Source organism: Cyrtonyx montezumae, unplaced genomic scaffold (assembly GCF_038088225.1).
Source record: "Cyrtonyx montezumae isolate F1298 unplaced genomic scaffold, pur_monq_1.0 scaffold_8, whole genome shotgun sequence".
NCBI classification, from domain to species: Eukaryota; Metazoa; Chordata; class Aves; order Galliformes; family Odontophoridae; genus Cyrtonyx; species Cyrtonyx montezumae.
The window spans coordinates 8,018,922-8,039,423 of NW_027072089.1; the positions used below are offsets into that span (position 1 = coordinate 8,018,922).

The 20,502-nt window shown below is 35.9% G+C and overlaps 1 protein-coding gene across 1 annotated transcript in view; it reads left to right on the forward strand.

Moving 5' to 3' along the window:
- ADCY8 (adenylate cyclase 8) overlaps positions 1-20,502 on the forward strand; it is a 122,890-nt gene that overhangs the window by 54,519 nt on the left and 47,869 nt on the right. The window contains exons 5-6 of the mRNA XM_065752391.1: positions 8,258-8,385; positions 17,699-17,857. Coding sequence (XP_065608463.1) covers positions 8,258-8,385; positions 17,699-17,857 — 287 coding nt within the window. The remainder of the gene's footprint in view (positions 1-8,257; positions 8,386-17,698; positions 17,858-20,502) is intronic.

The following is a 20,502-nucleotide window of genomic DNA, read 5'->3' on the forward strand; positions in this document are numbered from 1 at the left end:
GCTTCATTATGAAAGAACACTTCAAATAAAAATTAGAACTCAGCTAATGATTTCTCATAAAAAATAAATGTATTGTTGTCTTATATACAGCTAATTCCCCCTTTAATTTCTCTATGGCATTTCTGACGTAAAACAGAGATGAAGTAAAGATTTATCTGTTTATCTATAATCTACTGTAAAGCTCAAGCTTAATTAACATTGATTAGGCTTAATTCAATTAATATTAATGCTTTCCTTAGGCAGAATTTTTTGTAATAGTGCAGCCAGTAGGAGCAGAAAGGTGATCATCCTCCTGTACTCAGCTCTGCTGAGGCCACACCTTGAGTAATGAGAGTAGTTTTGGACCCCTCACTACAAGAAAGGCATCAAAACCTTGGAGCATGACCAGAGAAGGGCAACAAAACAGGAGAAGGGACTGGGGTGCAAGTCTTCTGAGGAATGGCTGAGGGAACTAAGATTGATTAGTCTGGAGAAGAGGAGGCTCAGTGGAGCCCTTACCACTCTCTACAACTCCTTGAAATGAGGCTGGGGCAAGGTGAGGAGTTAGCCTCTTCTCCCAGTATAACTAGTGATAGAACAAAAGAGAATAGCCTCAAGTTACATCAAGGGAGTTTCAGGTAAGATATTAGGAAAAACTTCTTCTCTGAAAGTGTGGTCAGGCACTGAAACATGCTTCTCAGAGAAGGGGTAGATTCACCATCACTTGTGTTCAAGAAATGTGTAGATGTGACACTGAGGGACATGGTTTAGTGGGCATGGTAATAATGAATTGATGGTTGGACTGGATGATCTGCTCTGATGTACCCCAGTATGTCAGGTGTATGAACTCATTGCAAACAGGGAAGAGTGGAGGACATCAAAGGCTTCTTTGTCTTCTCCATAAAGAACACTCATGTTGCAGTCTTTTACTGTTCCCAGCCACACTGAGTTCTGAAGTGGCAGTGGTTTGTTCTTTTGTGGAATGATCTTAAAGCATACAACCCACAGAACTCCAGAATTCCTAAACAAAGCTGTGTTTAAATGTATAGGCTAATAAACATGATTCCTTCCATTCTTATGTGTTTGGGATACTGTTTTAATAAACAGAGTTAACTGGATTAAGAGCATATAAATATGACATTTAATTAATTATAATAACATTGTACAAATTCATAGTAACAAAGGAAGTGTCTGTTCTTTTTCAGTGTTTAAGTTTTTTTCCACCTCAATAGTGACTATAATTAATTGCCTAATACTTGTGAATAAACAACATTGATAAACAAATTTCTTACTGAAGTTCTAGTATTTCAGATACTTAAGACCAAAGTGAATTACTCAAAAGACCTACACTGTCAAATGAAACAGCAGTTTGCAAAATAGCTTTAGAAATGATTTTCACTGTAATTAGTCTATATTAGAAATAATATAGAAAATTCAAGTGGCAGTGACTGATTATATAAATGAATCACTGCAGATATGCTTGAAACTTTAGAAACTAATTTACTACATTCCAAATCTAAACAATGACAATTTACTTTGTTGACTAGATTGAGATTTGTATGAAATTCAGGATTCGTCAGTATATTCTTGAGAAATATCCACCTCACACTTTATGTATCTGCAATCTTTGAAATTCCTAGGAGCCATGCCCATTTTGATGCAGAAATGCATAAAATCCAAGACCAGGTGAGGTTGGCAAGGACCTCTGAGTCCTTGTGATCCAACCCCTGCTCAAGAAGGGGCATTCAAAGCAGAGGGCTCAGGATCATGTCCAGGTGGCTTTTTGAGGTCAACAAGGAGAAGACCCCACAGTCTTTCAGAGCAACCTCTGCCAGTGCTCCTTCACAGCACAGCACAGATGTGCTTCCAGATGTTCAGACAACTCAAGCAGCAGTGTGCTTCATTTACTTCCACAGCATGAGAAACCCCAAACCCATACTTCCTCTCAGACAACAGAAGTCCTAATCATGTAGCTATAATTTCTTCCCCCAAAGAAGCTATTCCTTACATGATCTGTTAAGCTGATATCTAGTATAAAAATATTTAGGTATTCCTTGGTCCAGAAGATGCAAGATCGTGCCTTGCCACATATTATCCTTCACTTATATAACAATAACAAATGCTGGCAACCATTAACCACATTATTATCCTCTTTTCTGGAGGACTAGACAATTTCCTACCAGCTGACTTTGTCAAGGTCTCAGCTGTTTCAAAAAGCAGTTGACCTGCAATTGAAAGAATTTGGATGGACCTTTTTCTCCAGCCCATCCAAACTAGCCCGCTACTGATTAAGAGCCTTGGCATAGATCCCATTCATGCTGAGAAAGGCCTTATATCTAGGTATCCTTTACCTTCAGTAAATGTTTCAGAAGCTGAGCTACTGCATATTAGGGCTAATCTCTGTCCACTTTTGAAAAGATTTACAAGTATAATCTCTTCATACTTCAGTTCAGACTCAGTACTTTCTTATCTGCAGTGCTCTAAATTTTAGCTTAAAATTAGAAAAATTGCTAATGAGAACTTCCGTATGGGCTGCTCACTAGCCTATGGGATTCTATTGAAAAGTAGGTGAAGTGATTAGATCACCACAGGCAGAACTGAAAATGCAGTGTAAATCACTGCTCCCTCTCATCAGAAATTTAGCCCAAGGAAGCAAGAAATATTAATGAACTTTCTGAATGCATCTTTCAGTAGCTTGATATTTGAGCAACTCGTTTCTTCAGCTCCATTTTATGCCAATTTACTTTGCTCACTTTCCAGTCTTTGAGGGTGTTTTTAATAAGCTTAAATATAATTCATTCAAGTGCATGAGGCAATTGTCTGTGAAAGAACTGCGTATTTTCTTTTCTCTGGATTAAGGTGATTTGGAAAAAGATTTTTTTATCAATTGCCTCTGAATTCATCTAGAATTACTACTATTAATGTCTGAGTGTTTGAGCCTGCTCAACATCCCCAGGCAAAATTTCTACTGATTTCAATTGATCTTGTCAGAATCAGGCCCTTTAATATTTCACATGTATCAAATGAGAATCTCCAGATACTTAGAAAAACGAGTCTCTATTTGTGACATGTTTATAAATTAACTTTTAACATCAGCAAATGTCACTACTGGCCGGGAATGGGGAAGAGTGTAAGACTGGATACTGATGTGAATGTCTGTACAATGTCATCTGTTTTGTATATGTCAAAGTAGAACTTCCAAAAATACTTGTGGGAAGGTGAAGGGAAGTAGAATAAAATATAAATAAAGTGAAATAAATAAAAATATATATAATTATGTAAATAAATAAATAAAATATAAATGAAGGATAAAATATAAATGAAGTTCATAACAACTTCAGAGTAGTGTAAGGATTTAACATTGTAGTATAGTATCTATCACATCAAAATTCCTGTACAGACATTTTCTTTTAAGTCATCTATTTATTTTACAGTTACTTCATACATTTATTCTATTTTCCTTTCATTTTTTTAATAGCAGTGGGCAACTCTTTGATAGTGTTGCATTGAGATGTTGCTAAGAGTTGAGTTAGAGCTTTAAAGTGCGTAGATGGTTGGTTCTGAATGTTGTTGTTAGTGTTTTTATACCACTGAAAGGTAGGTTGACACAAAACTGTCTCCAGTTTACAAATGCAGTATGGCTTCTCAGACACACATTAGCCTATCATCTACACATCACCCTGGTAAAGCATCTAGTTTAAGCTGTAGATGCAATTCAACTACAGAGTGAGCAGATGGGATCTCAAGAGACCATGCACTCCTCTTTTGACAAAGCAGATAACATCAGCTCTCTGTCCTTCCAGGCAGATTTTTCTGAAGTATCTTTTGCTAACAGAAATGTTTCCAGTGATACAAAATCCACAGCTGACATGCAAAATTGATAATGAGAATAATAAGGAATTTTTAATAGTGGTAAAGAAGATATAAATGCACGAAAACATTTATCAGTCAAAGCAATTCAACTAGAAAAATCAAGAAGACAAAGAGTAATTTACATGTTCATTGCCAATAGAGCCACTCTACACGGTTCTTGCACCACCTCAGAGGGTCATATGGCTTGTGTCATGTCTGTTAGCAGTGCATAGGTGCCTCACATGCCCAGTGGTCTTTCCAACGTGCTTTAAGCTTATGTTATTCACTAAACAAGTGAATTGAAACCCAGATAGTTGCTTTAGCTGCGAGCTGAATCACTCCAGGCTTCACTGACTGCAATGCCTGGCTCTCTTTGACTATGATGGCAGCCTTGGCTGCTGGATGACATATGGACACCTATATATAGTCATCTCTTTTTGAATATTTCTTTCTGTAGTTGCTATCTTCCTGAGCTTTGGCAAATAAGCATAGAGATGATACATCAGGACAAGAAAAAATATGCATTTGTGTGCAGCAGAAATGATTTCCTGTCACATGCAGACACATTTGCCTACATTACACGTCTGCCTCTTTAGCAGATCCTGATGGTCATTATGAGTGCTTTTTTCTTATTTTTTATCAAAATCACATCTTTTTGAGGTGGTCAGCCTTATTCTGGATTTTAGTAAATGAGGAGACATGCAGCCATGACAGAGGTCTCTATGACTTTAGTGAAATCAGGGGTTCAGTAATTTTAAATAAAGCCCTAAGACCAAGGGTTCGTTTTTGTTTTTGTTTTTAAATTGTTATTTTTTCCCTGCTGCAGATGAAGTTTTCTAGCTGTATTGAATTAGATACTCACTTAATAGGGGTTTCCCACATCTCATTGGTCACATACCACAGGAGAGATTGCCTGGTCAATGTTGTTTGTGGAAATGTAATTATTATACCAAAATATGTTCAGACACATATTACTTTCCTAGAAATTATATACTTCTAATAGTTTATAATTATTTCCCTTTTATTTCTATTCATAGTGTAGAATTATCACTTGCAGTCTAAGTGTGGTGTATTTGAATAGCTTTGCAGTAATGCCTTTTTACTTTACTGCACTTCAATCAAATTGATAAATGCTCCTTATATTTTGTAGATGTAAAAGCCAATGGTAATTTGATATGAGTCCATTGAATAACACTATTAGCAAAGACAATAATAAAATCCATGCTTTATAATATTTTTATCTCTTTGCTATTTTCTAAGTGAGGAACAGATTTTACCATGTGAGATTTCAGTTGAAACCTTATGAAACATAATCTGATGTTCATTAAAGTGAGCCTGTAGATGGGTTGAAGAGAAGCAGTATTTCAAAAAACTTAGTATGAATCTTCTCTGGTGTAACTTAAAGCCATTCCCTTTAGTCCTATCGCGAACTACACAAGAGGCTGAACCCCAGTTTACTACAACCTCCCTTCAGGTAATTATTGAGAGAAATAAGATCTCTGCTGAGTCTCCTCTTCTCCAGACCGAACAATCCCAGCTCCCTCAACCGTTCCTCATAGTACCTGTGCTCCACACCCCTCACCAGCTTCATTGCCCTTCTCTGAACATGCTCCAGGGCCTCGATGTCCTTCTTGCAGTGAGAGGACCAAAAGTGAACACAGCACTCGAGGTGCAGTCTCACCAGTACTGAGTACAGGAGGACAATTACTTTGCTGCTCCTACTGGCAACACTATTTCTGATAGAATCCAGGATGCCATTGACTTTCTTGGCCACCTGGGCACACTGCTGGCTCATGGTCAGCTGAGTGTCAACAAAACATCCATGTCCATTTGCTCTATACGGTCTTCCAGCCACAATGCCCCAAGCCTGTACCATTGCCTAGGGTTGTTGTGGCCAACGTACAGGACCCAGCACTTGGTCTTGTTGAACCTCATCCTATTGGCTTCAGCACAGTGGGCCATCCTGTCCAGATCCCCCAGGCAGATCAACACTTCCAGCCAACACAGTGTCATCTGCGAACTTACTGAGGTTGCACTCAGTGCCTTCTGTCCAAAAGCTTTTAAGTACAAAAGCTTTGAGTAAAATTGTGCTCTGCATTGGTACAGTCTCAGCTCAAGATCTGCATGAAATTTTGGGGCTACAATATGTGAAGGATATAAAACTATTAGAGTGTTCATAGGAGGACTACAAAGATGGTGGAGGGTCTGGAGGGCAAGACGTGTGAAGAGCAGCTGAGGTCCCTGGGTTTGTGCAGCTCAGAGCAGAGGAGCTGAGAAGAGGCTGCAGCTCCTCACAGGGAGTGGAGGTGCAGCACTGAATTGTGCTCTCTGTGACAGTGACAGGGCCCGAGGCAATGGCGACGGGCAGCTGAGGGTTAGGAACAGGGTCTGAAATAGAGGGTGATGGGCATCGAATGGGCTGCCCAGGGCAGTGGGTGCAGCTCCAAGCTGCTGGAGTTTAAGGGGTGTTTGTACAACACTCTCACAAATATGCTTTTAGTATTTGGCAGTCCTGCATGGAGCCAGGAGTTGGACTTGATGATTCTTGTGGATCCCTTCCAACTTGAAATATTCTGACTCTATAATTCAAAGTGTTCAGATTTCTTTCACAATTTTGAGGTTTTTAAAGCCTTATCTGATATTCAGTACAAAGCTTCATGCTTCCTAGGCAAAATCTTGAATTAGAACCCGGACTCCCTTTCACTGCCTCAGTCCCTGAGGCATTGTTGGCATTCACATTTGCTCCTGTGTCCATCTTAAAGTTGTTTCATCCCCAGTGGGACTAGCACACCTCCACTCTCTCTGGATTAATGCAGCCTTCACCACAGGTTGTCAGAGAGAAATGGAAATAAAAATTGTACTAAATACCACAGACTGTATTTTACTGTCATCTAATGAAGTCGTTTTAGAAATTGTTATCCTTCTTCCTGATAATGACTGGTCTTCATTTTAATGTCCTCTGATTGGAACCTTAGAGCTAATCTTGCATTCAAAGATTTGCCAATCATGGAAATGGTTCCTTGACTTAACTTATAGTACCTGCTGCACTAGCAGTTATGTTTCAAATTGTTATGTTCTTTTGCACTGATTGTTACCCGTGGGTGCCAAGCCAGCAGAATACTTCAGGCATGTTTACATCTGATGGTAGGCTTACTTGCTCTGCTTGTCTGGGAAGTGCAAAAGTTTTGGCGATCCAGGTATTTTTGTTCACCAAAAAGATCTTTTAAAATAATTTCCCAACCATTCTGTAGTGTGTTTTTTCAATCTATAAGGATACTGTTAATAAGTGAAATTCAGTACTTGTTCTTAGGGTAAAAGGTGATTCTACCTGGATGCCAAGTAATAATAGTTTCTCCATAGAAAAAGCCTAACACAGTATAACTTTGATGTTCTCAGAGTTCAGATACTTGGTCAGCTCCTATAGCTGTTGGAAATGTCTGAAAGTGGCAGTGGAGACCTTAGGTGGGAAAAAATTATCATTGGGAAAAAAAAGGTGTTGTTTTTTTTTTTTTTTTTCATGTATGTCCAGTATAAAAAGCAGCAGAAAGAATGACCTGTAAGAATATAGCCTAAGCTGCATTATTCACTATCTAAGCTGGCATTTCTGAATCCTTGGCCTATATTCCAGCCTAACTCAGATGAAACCTTTCTCAACATCAGCAAGGACACCTCTTTGTAACATATCACAAAAATTGCTATCAATCTTTTTTTACTACAGATGTAAAGATACCTTATTTCTAAATGGAAATAAATCAAGATCACATTAGGTCACTCCAAAAGTAATGCGTGTTATACATTTCCATTGAAACTACATCAGATAAAATTGGCACAATAGCATTATTTGACTGAGTAAATTCTCAGCTACAAAACACTATTTTTCAACATAACCACCATCATCACGTACACATTTTTACCAGTGATGGACAAGAGCCTGCGTGCCTTTCATAAAAATCTGCACCAGCAAAGGTGATCCACTTTCACCATTGCCACTGTTGAAATACACCACCCCTAGCCTTATTGTGCTTACATCCATTATTTGCTCTCCCTCAGCAAGTGTTGATGAGTGTCAGTGAGGGCCTTTTTTTCCTCATAGAGGAATTCAGTGACACTTTTTCATCTGCACTTCCATGTCAGACACACCATATATTTTGACAGACCACCCCTCTGCTGCCATCTGTCACATAGCAACAAAATGTAACAGAATATTGGTGGGAAGGTTCCACCTCTACTGCCATACCACCAGCATCCACCTATGATGTTGCAGGCCAATATAATAGGGTAGGAGGCACTACATTCAGAACAGCCTTCATAATAATTACAGGGAGGAAAACTCCATTACCTTTTTTTTCAGTACTTTTTCTAAACAGTTTCATATTCATTTTGAATTTATGAGAACTTTTCTTTCTCCATTAATACTTTCCTTTAGGAACATCATTGTCTTAGAATAAAGATCCTGGGAGATTGTTACTACTGCGTGTCTGGGCTCCCAGAACCTCGTCAGGACCATGCACACTGCTGTGTTGAAATGGGGCTCAGTATGATTAAGACTATCAGGTAATATTATTTTCTTTCTTCTTGTTTTATTGCTTCTGACAATGCCCTGTACTGCCTATTATGACTGTTATTACCAGCCAAGTAATTCTTAGGGTGGTTCAGTGACCTCAGGATCATCACTATGTGAACCACATTTTCTCCAATCCATGTAAATAACTGTATATATGGGATGAGATACTAAATGCTAGTTTGCCTATCTGCAAGTTTCCAAATTAAAGTATTGTCATTGTTATATATTTAGTGGTGTTATTATTGTTTATTTTATTAAAGGTATTACACAAAACAATTCAGATTCCTCTTCCTCAACCTCCTCTTAAAAATAACAGCAGTCTTAAGTGAGAACTGCTAAGATCCATGAAGCATAGCACTTCAATGCACACAGAGCTAGTTGTTACATGCTCTGCAGCAGCTGATTCAAATATTTCCATGACAATGGACAACACATAGAAAACCTCCACAAGATATTTTCCGTCTTTTTGTTCATCAGTTCTTCTGACTCTTTTTGGAGTCCTTCTTCAGTTGCTGTCTTCCTTTACACAGTGCTCTCCTCTTCCTTGGCTGTTTTGCCATGCAGTTTATCTTCCTGCTTATTTCCAGACTACTCTCTTCCTTTAATCTGACTATGTTTCATTATGTACATTAAAGTGTTATGGTGTACTGCAACTACATTATAGATAATTTAACAAAAATAAACTAATGGAAAATGTAACTGGAAAATGATCGTGCAAAAAGGATCTTTAAGAACATTGGTTTAGTTATCACGGAATAAATGTTGCACGGAGTAATCAATATTTTGCTTCTGGAATCCACCTAGTGAAAGTGAACTAAATTAGAAGTAGAATTAGAGAAAATACACTGATGGAAAAACATAGTTAAAAGTACTTGGAGACAGGCATGATATTGTTTGCATTTGTTTGGTAATAGCATATGCAATGAACTTATTGTAAGTCTTTTTTTTTTTTCTAAGTTTCTCTGATCTTCATTACTTATGTGTAAGTCTACAAAACTCAACTGTCCTCTTATGAACAAAGTTTCAAAGACGGTACTCTAGAAGAAGTGGTAGTCTAATTTTAATATTTTAAGTAATAGGCGAGTCCTGAAGGAGTTGTGAAATCAAAGTCCATTAGGATTTTGTTCATCTCAGGCCAGTTCAGTTCATATTGCCTCCCACTTGTTCAATAAATACAACATTTGAATTTTTGGCCATCTGATGAGATTTTTACCAAGCTTTTCTGTTCCTGTTATTGGAGTATTATTTTACTCATCTTAATGTGCACCTATATACTTTCCAAAGAGGATCCATCTTCCTACTGGATATTACAAATTACTCAGTTCATGTGCCTGAGAGTACTTGGAAATTTCTACTGTCTCTTAAACGGAACTGAAATTGATAGAACTCTCACAGTTAAAATGAAAAAAACTCCACTTTTTGAAAATCTAAATTTCTACTAAGGATTGGAGATTTTATCTAAAACCTGCTAAAAATGATTTAGAATATTATATTTTACCTGCCTCTAAAGTTCTCATGAAACAAAAATTTGATAGGTTCAAAACAAAAGAAGGATGACTCAAGAGATGAATTGCCCTCACAATTATATTCAAATTATTATACAGGAATTCAAAGCTTCTTGTGAAACAGATAACGATTACAAGAAACATCCAAACATTTAAAGATTATGATAATGGTGATAGGAAATTGATGAACGTGACATGCAAAGCTCTATCTTAGCTCTTAAATCTCATTTATGATTTATCTGAAGCACTCAGCCTAGCTTAAGATATAGACATCAAAACAGAAATAAAAGAAAAACAGAAGAAAACATACAAAAATAATCCTCAAAACAAGATTTACCTGACAGCATCCCAGATAAATTAGGATTTAGGCACTTAAATCACAGAGAGAAATCTGTACACTTCTGGGAAATTTGTATTCTTATAGCAGTTTAAGATCTTTCTGTAATTAGGACAGAAGGAATGTTTAATTCATTTAGACCAGATTTTCAACTTTATGTCCTTTAATATCTCATTCCCCTACTGACAGTATGTAGTTCGTGCAAGGATCAGTACCTAGTCTTCTTGATAATTGTTTTGTCAGTAGGAACATATCAAGAATGCAAAATCCATTTGTGAAACAAGTTGTCTCGGACAGATAGACTCTCAACAGATTTCAGTGTTTTAAAATGCCTCATATACCATGCAGTTAAAGTGTTAATTTATTATTAATTGAAGTTCTGCATCGTGATCTAAAAGGTTCTAAACTTCACACTTAAGGGCTCTAAGCTTGAGATTTGCTTTTCCATTTCTATTTTTGAAGTTGTAAAGAGTTGTTCAGGGCTCAAACAATCCAGGACTGTAGTTTTCTCTGTAATATTTTATGCATTGCTGTTCTTATTACAAAGTTTATACAAGAAAAGCTTGTATTTATTTCAGTCTACCTTGTACTTTGCTTCCTTAATCATTGAGCACAATAAAAATGTGACTTTGATCCATGGGAAAGTTCCACAAAATCTTATTATTACTGTGAAGAAAGGGAGATCTGCCCTATCATATGAGAAAAATTTCTAACTATGACTATCTCGCCCTAACCTTCTTTAAACTGCCTTTAGATTAAATTGGAAGTGCAAGCTAAATAAAAATAATACGTTCTTTATAATGGGTCCATTTATTCAGATGGTTCTCACCATTTTTTTAAGCTGTACAAATCCTCCTGCCTTAAATATATTGTATTGACACCTATCTCTTCTGACAGATGATAAAAATAAGATAGTAGAGGAATGTTTAGTCATTAGATGATTATATTTCATTTTAATACCATTGAGCTAAGTTAAAGCAATGTCAGAGATAACTCCGAGGGAAACTAAACCTGTAATTACATTTATCTATTAAAAAAAAAAAAAGCCTCAATTTTATCTTCAGTGATACATGGGGAGAAGAAAATCTGCGTGAAGAAAAGCAGTCATCAGCATTTGCATTGTATGTTAGTGAAATTCCAGGGCTGTGTTGGATTGTCAGATGGATGGGATTATTAATGAGTTGTGTGATAAAATTCAGTGCAGGAAAGCCTACTTGCTGACAGTCAAGTGTAGAACATGAACTCAAAACTCAATAGTAAAATGAGGTTGGATTTGGTGATATGATCTGTTCTTCAAATATATTAAAAATATATTAAAATGGATGTAAAATAGGTAAGAGGAAGATGCAGAACACAAAAGTAATTCTGAACTAAATTTCTAAATTGCATTATGCTCCAGATAGAGATTAGTGTGATTGTTCACTGAACTTTTCAATTCTCCATATGGAGCTGCTGGAAGAGGAATTGCTACATAAAGCAGAGTGAGAGCACCAAGGAAAATTCAGGGAATAAGTGAGGTAAAGGAAAAAGGAGGGGAATCCTGAAAGGAAGAGGGAGTGAAGGAAGAACTGTTAAGAGAAGTAAAGGAAATAACCATAAAGGAATTTGTACTTTTGAAATGGAAATTTTAGACAATGATATGTCAATATCAAGACTGAGATGAAAATAATGAATCTTGATTTGTCATCCTTTTAAAGAGCTTGTTAGATATTTTTATAAGGGTGCAGGGAAAAGCCATAAAAATAATCTGTGAAGCAATAGTACCTTTAAAATAAGAGAATTATTTAGGCTTATCTGTTTAGATTATATTTAAAAATATCTATATAACATAACTGAGAAGTTGTTTTGTAGGAGCTTATTAATACAGACAGACAATACTGGATTTAAAAATAGGTAACAATATTACCATGAGAAGTGGCAGCTTCTTCCTGGAAGAAAGATTCCCATCAAATGCAAGTTACTGAAAAATAAATTCAAGTGGCTAAAATGTACCAGACTATGTTTCACAGGATGTCAAGTCAAACAATGTAACTGTCACTTCTGCTCTTTAGTTTTGGACATGGTGGCAGTGTAGGTGATAGGACATGATTCCAAGGGTTAAAGATTGCTTCCTTCATCACCACCTTTTCAAATGGCATTAATCCTAAAACTCAGAGACTGCATAAGGCTTGGATACTCAAGGACTCACTTGAATAACATAGTGATGGAAATCCAACGATAGTTCGCATAAATGATGAAAGTTGAAACAAATGTTTGTGCTGGTATATTTATTTGGTAAATCATGGATTTGCAAATGGTTTGTTGGATTATTTCCCACTAAAATACCAGATGAAAGGGTAACTATTTTGACAGAAAAATCAGTGCCAGAAACTCCAGAAACTATCTATAGTAAGTTGCTAATATTAACAGCAATTCATGAATAAAACATATTTTAGATTATCTCAGTGACTGATGTGTTAGGTTTTCTGCTTTTCACATGAAAATAAAAAATCTTGTAACGTAATTGAGTATTAAAATAAAATCATGTTTGTGATCAATGACCATTAAATAAGTTACTTACACACTGAAGAAGCCAGGAACTGCTTTCATATTCCATTATTTATTATAACTGATGCATTTCTGGATTCCTTCAACAGATTTTTTCTTGCACAATATGCATGGCTCAGGCTATGCCGGAGTGAGCTTTGACTCCTGAGAGACAGAACAATGCTTCACAAAACCAAAAAATTATTACTTTCCTTCATTTCAAAATTTCTTAGTTCACAACTTCAGAGCTGTTCAGAAATGAGCTGTATCATCACATTCACATTTCCATTACAGCCATTGACAGTGAAGGAACAGAGCAACAGGACAGTCTGCTTTTGCTTCCCTGTTTTTCTGCTGAGCGCCTAAATAAATTTAACTATGTAATGATTAATCAGCTTGTGCACCTCTAAGATTTCTTTTCTTTGAAAGTGCCTCCAAATGCTATCAAAGTTACATTGTCAAGATAGCATAGGAACGTGAAAATAGATTGTTTTCAAATGAAAAAATCAAATGTCTGACAATATGTTGTGTAATGCTCTGTGGTTCTTTTCTGCCTGTTAGGCCAGACAAAAATTAAAAAATAGGAATGCAGAAGTAATTTGATTGTCCATATTGCTCTAGCGTCAGGCTGAGCACAGAGCAAGTTGGTTATATTAATGATAAATGATGAGATGAAACTTCTCTAGAAGTAACAATTGCTGTTGACTCTGGGATCATTCCAAGGGAGACCCACTCTGAAGCTATTTTTAAGTGGCTTCTTGGAATATTATTTGCCTTACATTGTAAATTCAGGGCTTTGTGAAGTCTGTCTCAAAAATTTTATATCCTGTGAGTCATGTAGCTGTACTCCTTGAAGCTTTCAGTAGTTTAGTGCACTCTGTTACCTGGCTTTCTTGTGCAAGGATGACACAGCTCCCAGAATCATACAAAAGAGAACAGGCACCTCAGTTCATCCAGTACCTCCTTACGTCAGTGCAAAAATGTGTTTGAGTTCTTTTAAGGCTCTACAAATCTGTTAGGCTCTACTGAAAAGTTTTCTGTGTAAATGTCTTAGAATCATAGGACAGATCAGCTGGGATCTCAGGAGGCTGGTCACTAGTTGCACATCCTGCTCAAAGGACCAGCTGTAGCTCTTATGTAGTTTAGAGAACACAGGATTCCCATTCTTGTTACAAGTGCATGAAAACATCAATGGATATGTCTCAACAAGTCTCACAGAACAAACTCCTGAAACTTTAGGAGATATAACCTAGGGAAAAAAACAAAGAAACACAACAAAAACATGCTGGAGATATTTTAATTATCTCAGTTGGTAGACAAAGTATTGCAAAGTGACATTGATTAGAACAGATAGAGCTGATCTGTCACTGCCTGAACATACAGCATATGAGTTCCAGGGCATTCCATTTTCTGGCAGCTACAGAAAATGTTGAAAAGCAGATTTCAGACTTTTGGTTCACATTCAACATGCAAATAAAATGCCTCAAGCTAGTAGCATAAAAAAATCAAATAGCCATCAAAGGATGCTGGCCAGATGGAAGTGCCAAGACACAATTAAAACCTATGAAATGTTCATTACTGACTTGATTGAAATGAGATATGGCAAGAATAGGAACAGTCACAATTTCATTTCATGAGGGAGTTTTTGAGGTAAACTGGGTTGCATTATAGATCATCAATAATTCAACTTAATTTATGTGGTTGTCCAAAGAATTTCCAGAAAGCCTAAAACAGTTGAAGAAAATTCATTCATAGTTGAAGAAAATTAATTCCTAGTTGAATAAATTTAAGAGATAGAAGAACTAGAGAATGCAGAACATGAACATATGGAAAGAGAAGTATTTGTTTTTTCCAGTATCTAGTACACTACATGATTTTGAAAGTATCTTTTTTTTTTTTCTGAATGAATGAGAACTATCTCTTCCTAAGACTACAGTGACTCAGGTTTTGTAGTTTCAGAGTTTTTAATAGTTTCTATCTTACAACAGTATAAAAGCAAGACCTTGTGAAGTAACCAGCACCATGTCTGTTAATGAATTGAATATGACCATGTAGACTTCTATGGTGAAGTCACTTTCTCTGTATAATTCTGAGATGCCTTACTGCACAATTCAGCTTTTAAATAATTCTGTGACTTTTTATACACCAATCAATCATTTCATTTATCAGTGACAACTATTTATTATTCAATTTAAAAACTTGTAACAAAAGTTTGGCAAAATCCAAAGTTTTGACAAACACATTCTTAACAGTTCTGTGCTCAGTTTTGCATTGCAAATAACAAAGCAATGGAGGAAGGACCAGATCACCATCATGCTTTTGATTCATATTCTGGACAGATTCTGTTTAAATATATCCCAGAGTGCCTGTGCTCAATTCAATCAGGTCCTTCAATATAACTAATCTCCTATCTATCAACGTAAGAACATATTGCTGTGAAGGGCAAGTAAAAGAAGAGTGTGATGATAGGGCCCTGCAGGTGTACCAGCACCAAATCTGACAGAAAAACAGAACAGCTCTAATTGAAAAGATGCAGGCAGGTGTCCAAATCCCAGATGACCACAGATGAAGAGCTGAGATCAAGTATCACTTCAGCAGCACACGTGGAAAAGTTTATGGGAGGTTGTGAAAGATGAGGCAAGAAGGAGTATGGTCTTGTATAGAGTCTCTAGTGTCATGTAGACGGTGGTGTGGTATCAGAGCTGCGTGCTCTTCTGAATAAATGTAAAAGTGCTATGATCAAAGTTTTCTCAGCACATGACTGTATTTTAGGACAATATTGTTGAAATCCAGCAACTCCTAGAGAAGGTTATGGAAATAGAAGGAAATTTAACTTAGTTGCAACATCATTTGTACGTGTTCTCTACAATGAGATCCATGTACAAATACAGGGTTATAATTTACAATACTTAAGTGATAGTATTTACTAGCATTTACAATTCAACATGATCTAATAGAGAGTATATATGTATGTATAGAGACACACACAATTAATCTATTTTAATAAATGTAAGTTCTTCTTATTGTGTGCATATTTCAGTTAAAATCTTTTTGCTCAATTATTCATCTGAATCTAATTAGCATTCTATTTCAAGATAAAGAACTTAGGCATAAAATGAGAAATAATTGCCTGGGTCTGAGAAAAAGAAAAAGACAGACTGGAGAAAGAATTTTGCAGGGAGTTGTCTGACAATTCCTCTGAGAATTACGAGTGTTTTGATATTTTTGTAGCATACCTATAAAGACTCTTCATAATAAATTACAAACTGTAGTGTTCTTCTCTTAATCTCTCACAATACATAAAGAATGTCTTAAGTGTCGAAGATTTGTTTTCAAGTCCCATCTTTCCAGAGTCAGGTGATTATATGTTTATTAAATTTTCATATTTCAATATGAAACAATAAAGAAATTTGAAGATGAAAACTATGAATTATTTAAACAGAAATAAATCTCCTCTTAAAGTTCATTCTTTTTTTTTTATTAGGTTATGATTAACTCTGTGTTAATCATAAACATTTCTGTTTTGAAAACCTGAAATTTGTTAGCTTCATTATATGATGTAAAGGTCTTTCCTAATAGAGAAGCAACTGCACTGTGACATCATGTACACACTTTTCTCCAGGATTTGGGAATATAAAGACTAATTGCTTATTTTCAATTCCTCACTAATTTTTATGATTAATTTATCTCAATTTTGAAACTATTTCTTTATATTATTTTTTCACACAATGAATCAGTGCCCCTGAGGCAATAACAAAAGGCCACGCAATGAATGCAGTAAGTATTTTTTTCCTCTAGGGAGGGTCAGTCAAGGTGACAACTGAGGCATCAGAAACAATGATTTTGCTTCAAAATTGTGAAATAGGGCTGTTATACCTTTCCTACTCTGTGATCTTGCCCTACTGTTCACTTCGGTGATCACAGAAATTGAACTCTTGACAGAGATATAGCAATCTTGTTCCTAGACCAACAGTAGTAACACACTTTTCCTATCTTGAGCAAGCTATTCAAATATGAATGAACACTAGCTCTAACAGTATTCTTGGTGCAAATAATTGTTGTGTTGTCATAAGGAAAGGCATGAAAAGTTCTCTCTTTGTCATCTCAATGGATATAGACCAATTATCACAACTGTGAGTTTCCTATGATGATATGTCTGACATTCTCAACCCTAACTTGGAAAAAGTATTGCTGGGTTTAAGTGACTGTAGCTGCAAATGATACATTTTCTCATATCATAAAAAGGAGATACTGTTTTAACATAATGAAATACCATTTATGTTCCACAAATATATTAACTGAAAACAGTGTTGGAGTAAAGTCCCTTTTCTGAGACTGTTAATAAAAGCCTTTCTGTGTGTTTACTTCTGTACTGTGTAATGGTCTTTGCTGTTACACTGAATTGGAACAATTTAATCTGACCAAACCTCCTGTAAATAATTCACCTTTGGACAAAAATTAACTGTTAAATCTCTTTCAAAAAAAAAAAAAAAAAGCATTTTTGAAGTTTTGAAGTTAGTTAAAAAAAGCAATAAAAAGTATATGCAGGTTTGATGGTAGTAATTTCAATCATGTTTTTGGTTGTTCTTTAAAAATTCTAAGCTGATGAACTCAGTGACTTCAATTAATCTTTTCATTCATACATGTGTTTCTCTTCCTATCTCTTTTTCTTTCTGCCTGGTAGGATTAATATCTGTGCCACTGAACCATGCATGCAGCTAAGTGCTTAAAGATAATCTGTTTTTTATAGTTCTTTAATTACTACCTGGACTTTACTACCTAGAAAGGCATCTCTTCATTTTGGAGATCAAGTAGTTACTTACACAAAACTGACATTGTATTTTGCATTCTATTATTTCCTAAATATATGAAAAAATGTGATATATAATTTCATGAGCCTGGTCTTTTTTGTTTTGTTTTTGCTTTGTTAAACAGATATGTTAGGTCAAGAACAAAGCATGACATTGACATGAGAATAGGCATACATTCAGGATCAGTTCTGTGTGGAGTTCTGGGCCTGCGAAAGTGGCAGTTTGATGTCTGGTCATGGGATGTGGATATTGCAAACAAACTCGAGTCTGGTGGAATTCCTGGGTAAGGCAACGTGTATTTCCCACAGTCAGATAACACTGTCAGCTCAACACACTGTTAATCTTTCCAGTTCTTTCCATTATTTCACAAACTATAATTTTGGGGGGTTTGTTGTTTAGTCGGCTTTGTTTGCTTTTTCTTCTGTTTTATGATTGGCAAGAATATGTGAGGTTACAACCAGAAACACTGTAAAAATGGTCTACGTGCAGAGGCATTGGAAATGACAAAAATATTTATTTGCCATCTAAAATTTCATGAAGATGGTCAGTGGTTGTATTCAGACTTTATGGTACACAGAGATAGCCCAAATTTCCCAGCTAGCTGTTGACAGTTCCTGAGTTTCTCCATGCTTCATTCTGCTGCCATGAGATCTGGCAGTGTTATTTATTTTATTTCATAATGTATGTGAAGTGATATATCTTCATAGGGCACTATGCTAATAGCAAGGAGCTATGAATAGTAGGCTTATATATAATCGTAGAATATCCCAATTTTTAAGGGACCCACAAAGATTAGCGAGTCCGATTCCTGGCTCCACACAGGACCACTCTAACATCAAACCATTTTAATTAGAGTGCTTTCCAAAAAACTTCTTGAATTCTTGCAGCTTGATTCAATGCCCTGGTGAGCCTACTCTGTGCCCACCATCCTTTAATGAAGAACTTTTTCCTAATAACCAACCTGACTTTCCCCAGACATAACTCTATGTCATTCCCTTGAGTCCCAAGGAACTCTTCTAGATATTTAATGTTTTTTCAGATGTTTTGAGACTTTTTTTTTTTGCCAGCCAGTCAATATATGAAAATATATCACTTTCCATTTACCTGTTTGGTTCCTCTTTATCTGTGGTGGCAAATGCACCTGGGGGATAAGATGTTATTTCTACCTGACACAACATGCACCTCTCTGCAGTTCAGAAGTTGCTTGCCCTAAGTTTGAAGTAACAATACTGATTGCAGGAGTCTTCTATACACTTTCATTTCCCTTTCCCATTGCTGAAAGAAGTAAAAGAGATCACAATACAATGATGCAACTTTTGGCAATGGAACATAGAAGCAAGAGCAATGGCCACTGTTAAACAGAAAAAGTTTAAGTGATGCTGTCATCTTGAGAGGTTCTGAGTGACAGAGGATTTAAGTCATCAAATCTGAGTCATGTGCAATGCTCTCTAAACCTACATCAGGATATGTCTGAACTGTCATGTTCCGAGGAAGTTATAAAATTATTTGGTTTATGCTGCGTTTGTAAATGTGGACTCTCTCCACTCCTCTCTATAGTGGGCCCTTAAGGTAATCCATATTCTTAGGATGAGCAGAAAATGAAACATTACATGCTCTGAAAATAAATTCTATACTGTGCATATGTCATCTGTGTATAAAACTTCAGAAAAAGAAAATGACTTTCACTGCTGCTTATCCCGTGATAGCCTCAGATAACTAAGAAATGTCATATGCTGCTTACTTAGCACGGGGAAAACAATTATCTGAACCAGAAAAAAGTGCAGTTTATTGCTGTTAATTCATGAAAGTAATACAGCTATTAATGAATAACCTAGAGAAGGTACCACCTTCCTGGTATCAATAAAACACCTGACTAAGCTGTATTCTATTGGAGCAGAGTAATTTCCACTCTCATATATCCATTTGCTAACAGAGCAAAGCCTGCATGTGACAGCAGTTCACTAAGTCTTTCAAAATAATGATTTACATCAGACTTTCCTGGTGCTCAAAGCAGATTTCCTAGAGCACTTAAGGTCTTTTCAGCCTCTCCTCACTTCTCCCCATCTAAAATCATGGATTATTATTTAAGAAACACTCTTCTGCCAGCTTCCCATCATGTAATTTTCTGTTGATTCATCTAGGTGTTAATCTACTCTATTGAACTGGCAGAAAACTTAGCTAATAATAAATTTTCTGGGATGCATCATTGACAGGTTTTACTCAAAGGTTTTGGCTTTTCTTCGGAAGTAGAGTAGGTTATACTTTTTGTCTTCAATGCTCATATTACTGACATATTTGTATGAAATTAAGGAAGTTAAGGGACTCTATATGTTTTAATTCATTTTATTTTAATCAGTGCAAAAGGTGAAATCCAAAATATATATTTTAATCTACCAATAATTTATTAATATTTGATCCACTATAGGGTATTACAGCAATAACAAGCTCCACAGTCCAGTTATCATTCCCATTATAGAATCCGTATTTTCAGGTTTAGTAATACAATCTTCTGAAATTACATTAGGTTGAATTTCAGTACAAAGATAGTCACCCTAGCAACTAATGTATCATTCTCTTTTTCATTCTTCCTTTCTTTTCTCTCCCACATTTTTCTTCCTTTTTTTTTAATGGGTACTTTACTTCAACAAATTCAACCAATTCAATTTTCTAAGGACTAGGAAATGCATTGTCTAATATATCATATGATCTGTTTTTAAATTACAGGTTAATCTTGCTTATATTTGGGAAATCATTTTACTCTTCTTTTTTTCAACTTTTATTTTACTGAGATTCGTTTACAATAGAGTGCTTATCTCTTTGAACATCATAACAGCATGACTTTAGCCAGTGACAGTTGTACAGAATCTTCAGTGAGAAGCTGAGATAGGTTAAAAAAAAAAAAAAAAGAAGATTGATCCCCAAATTTTT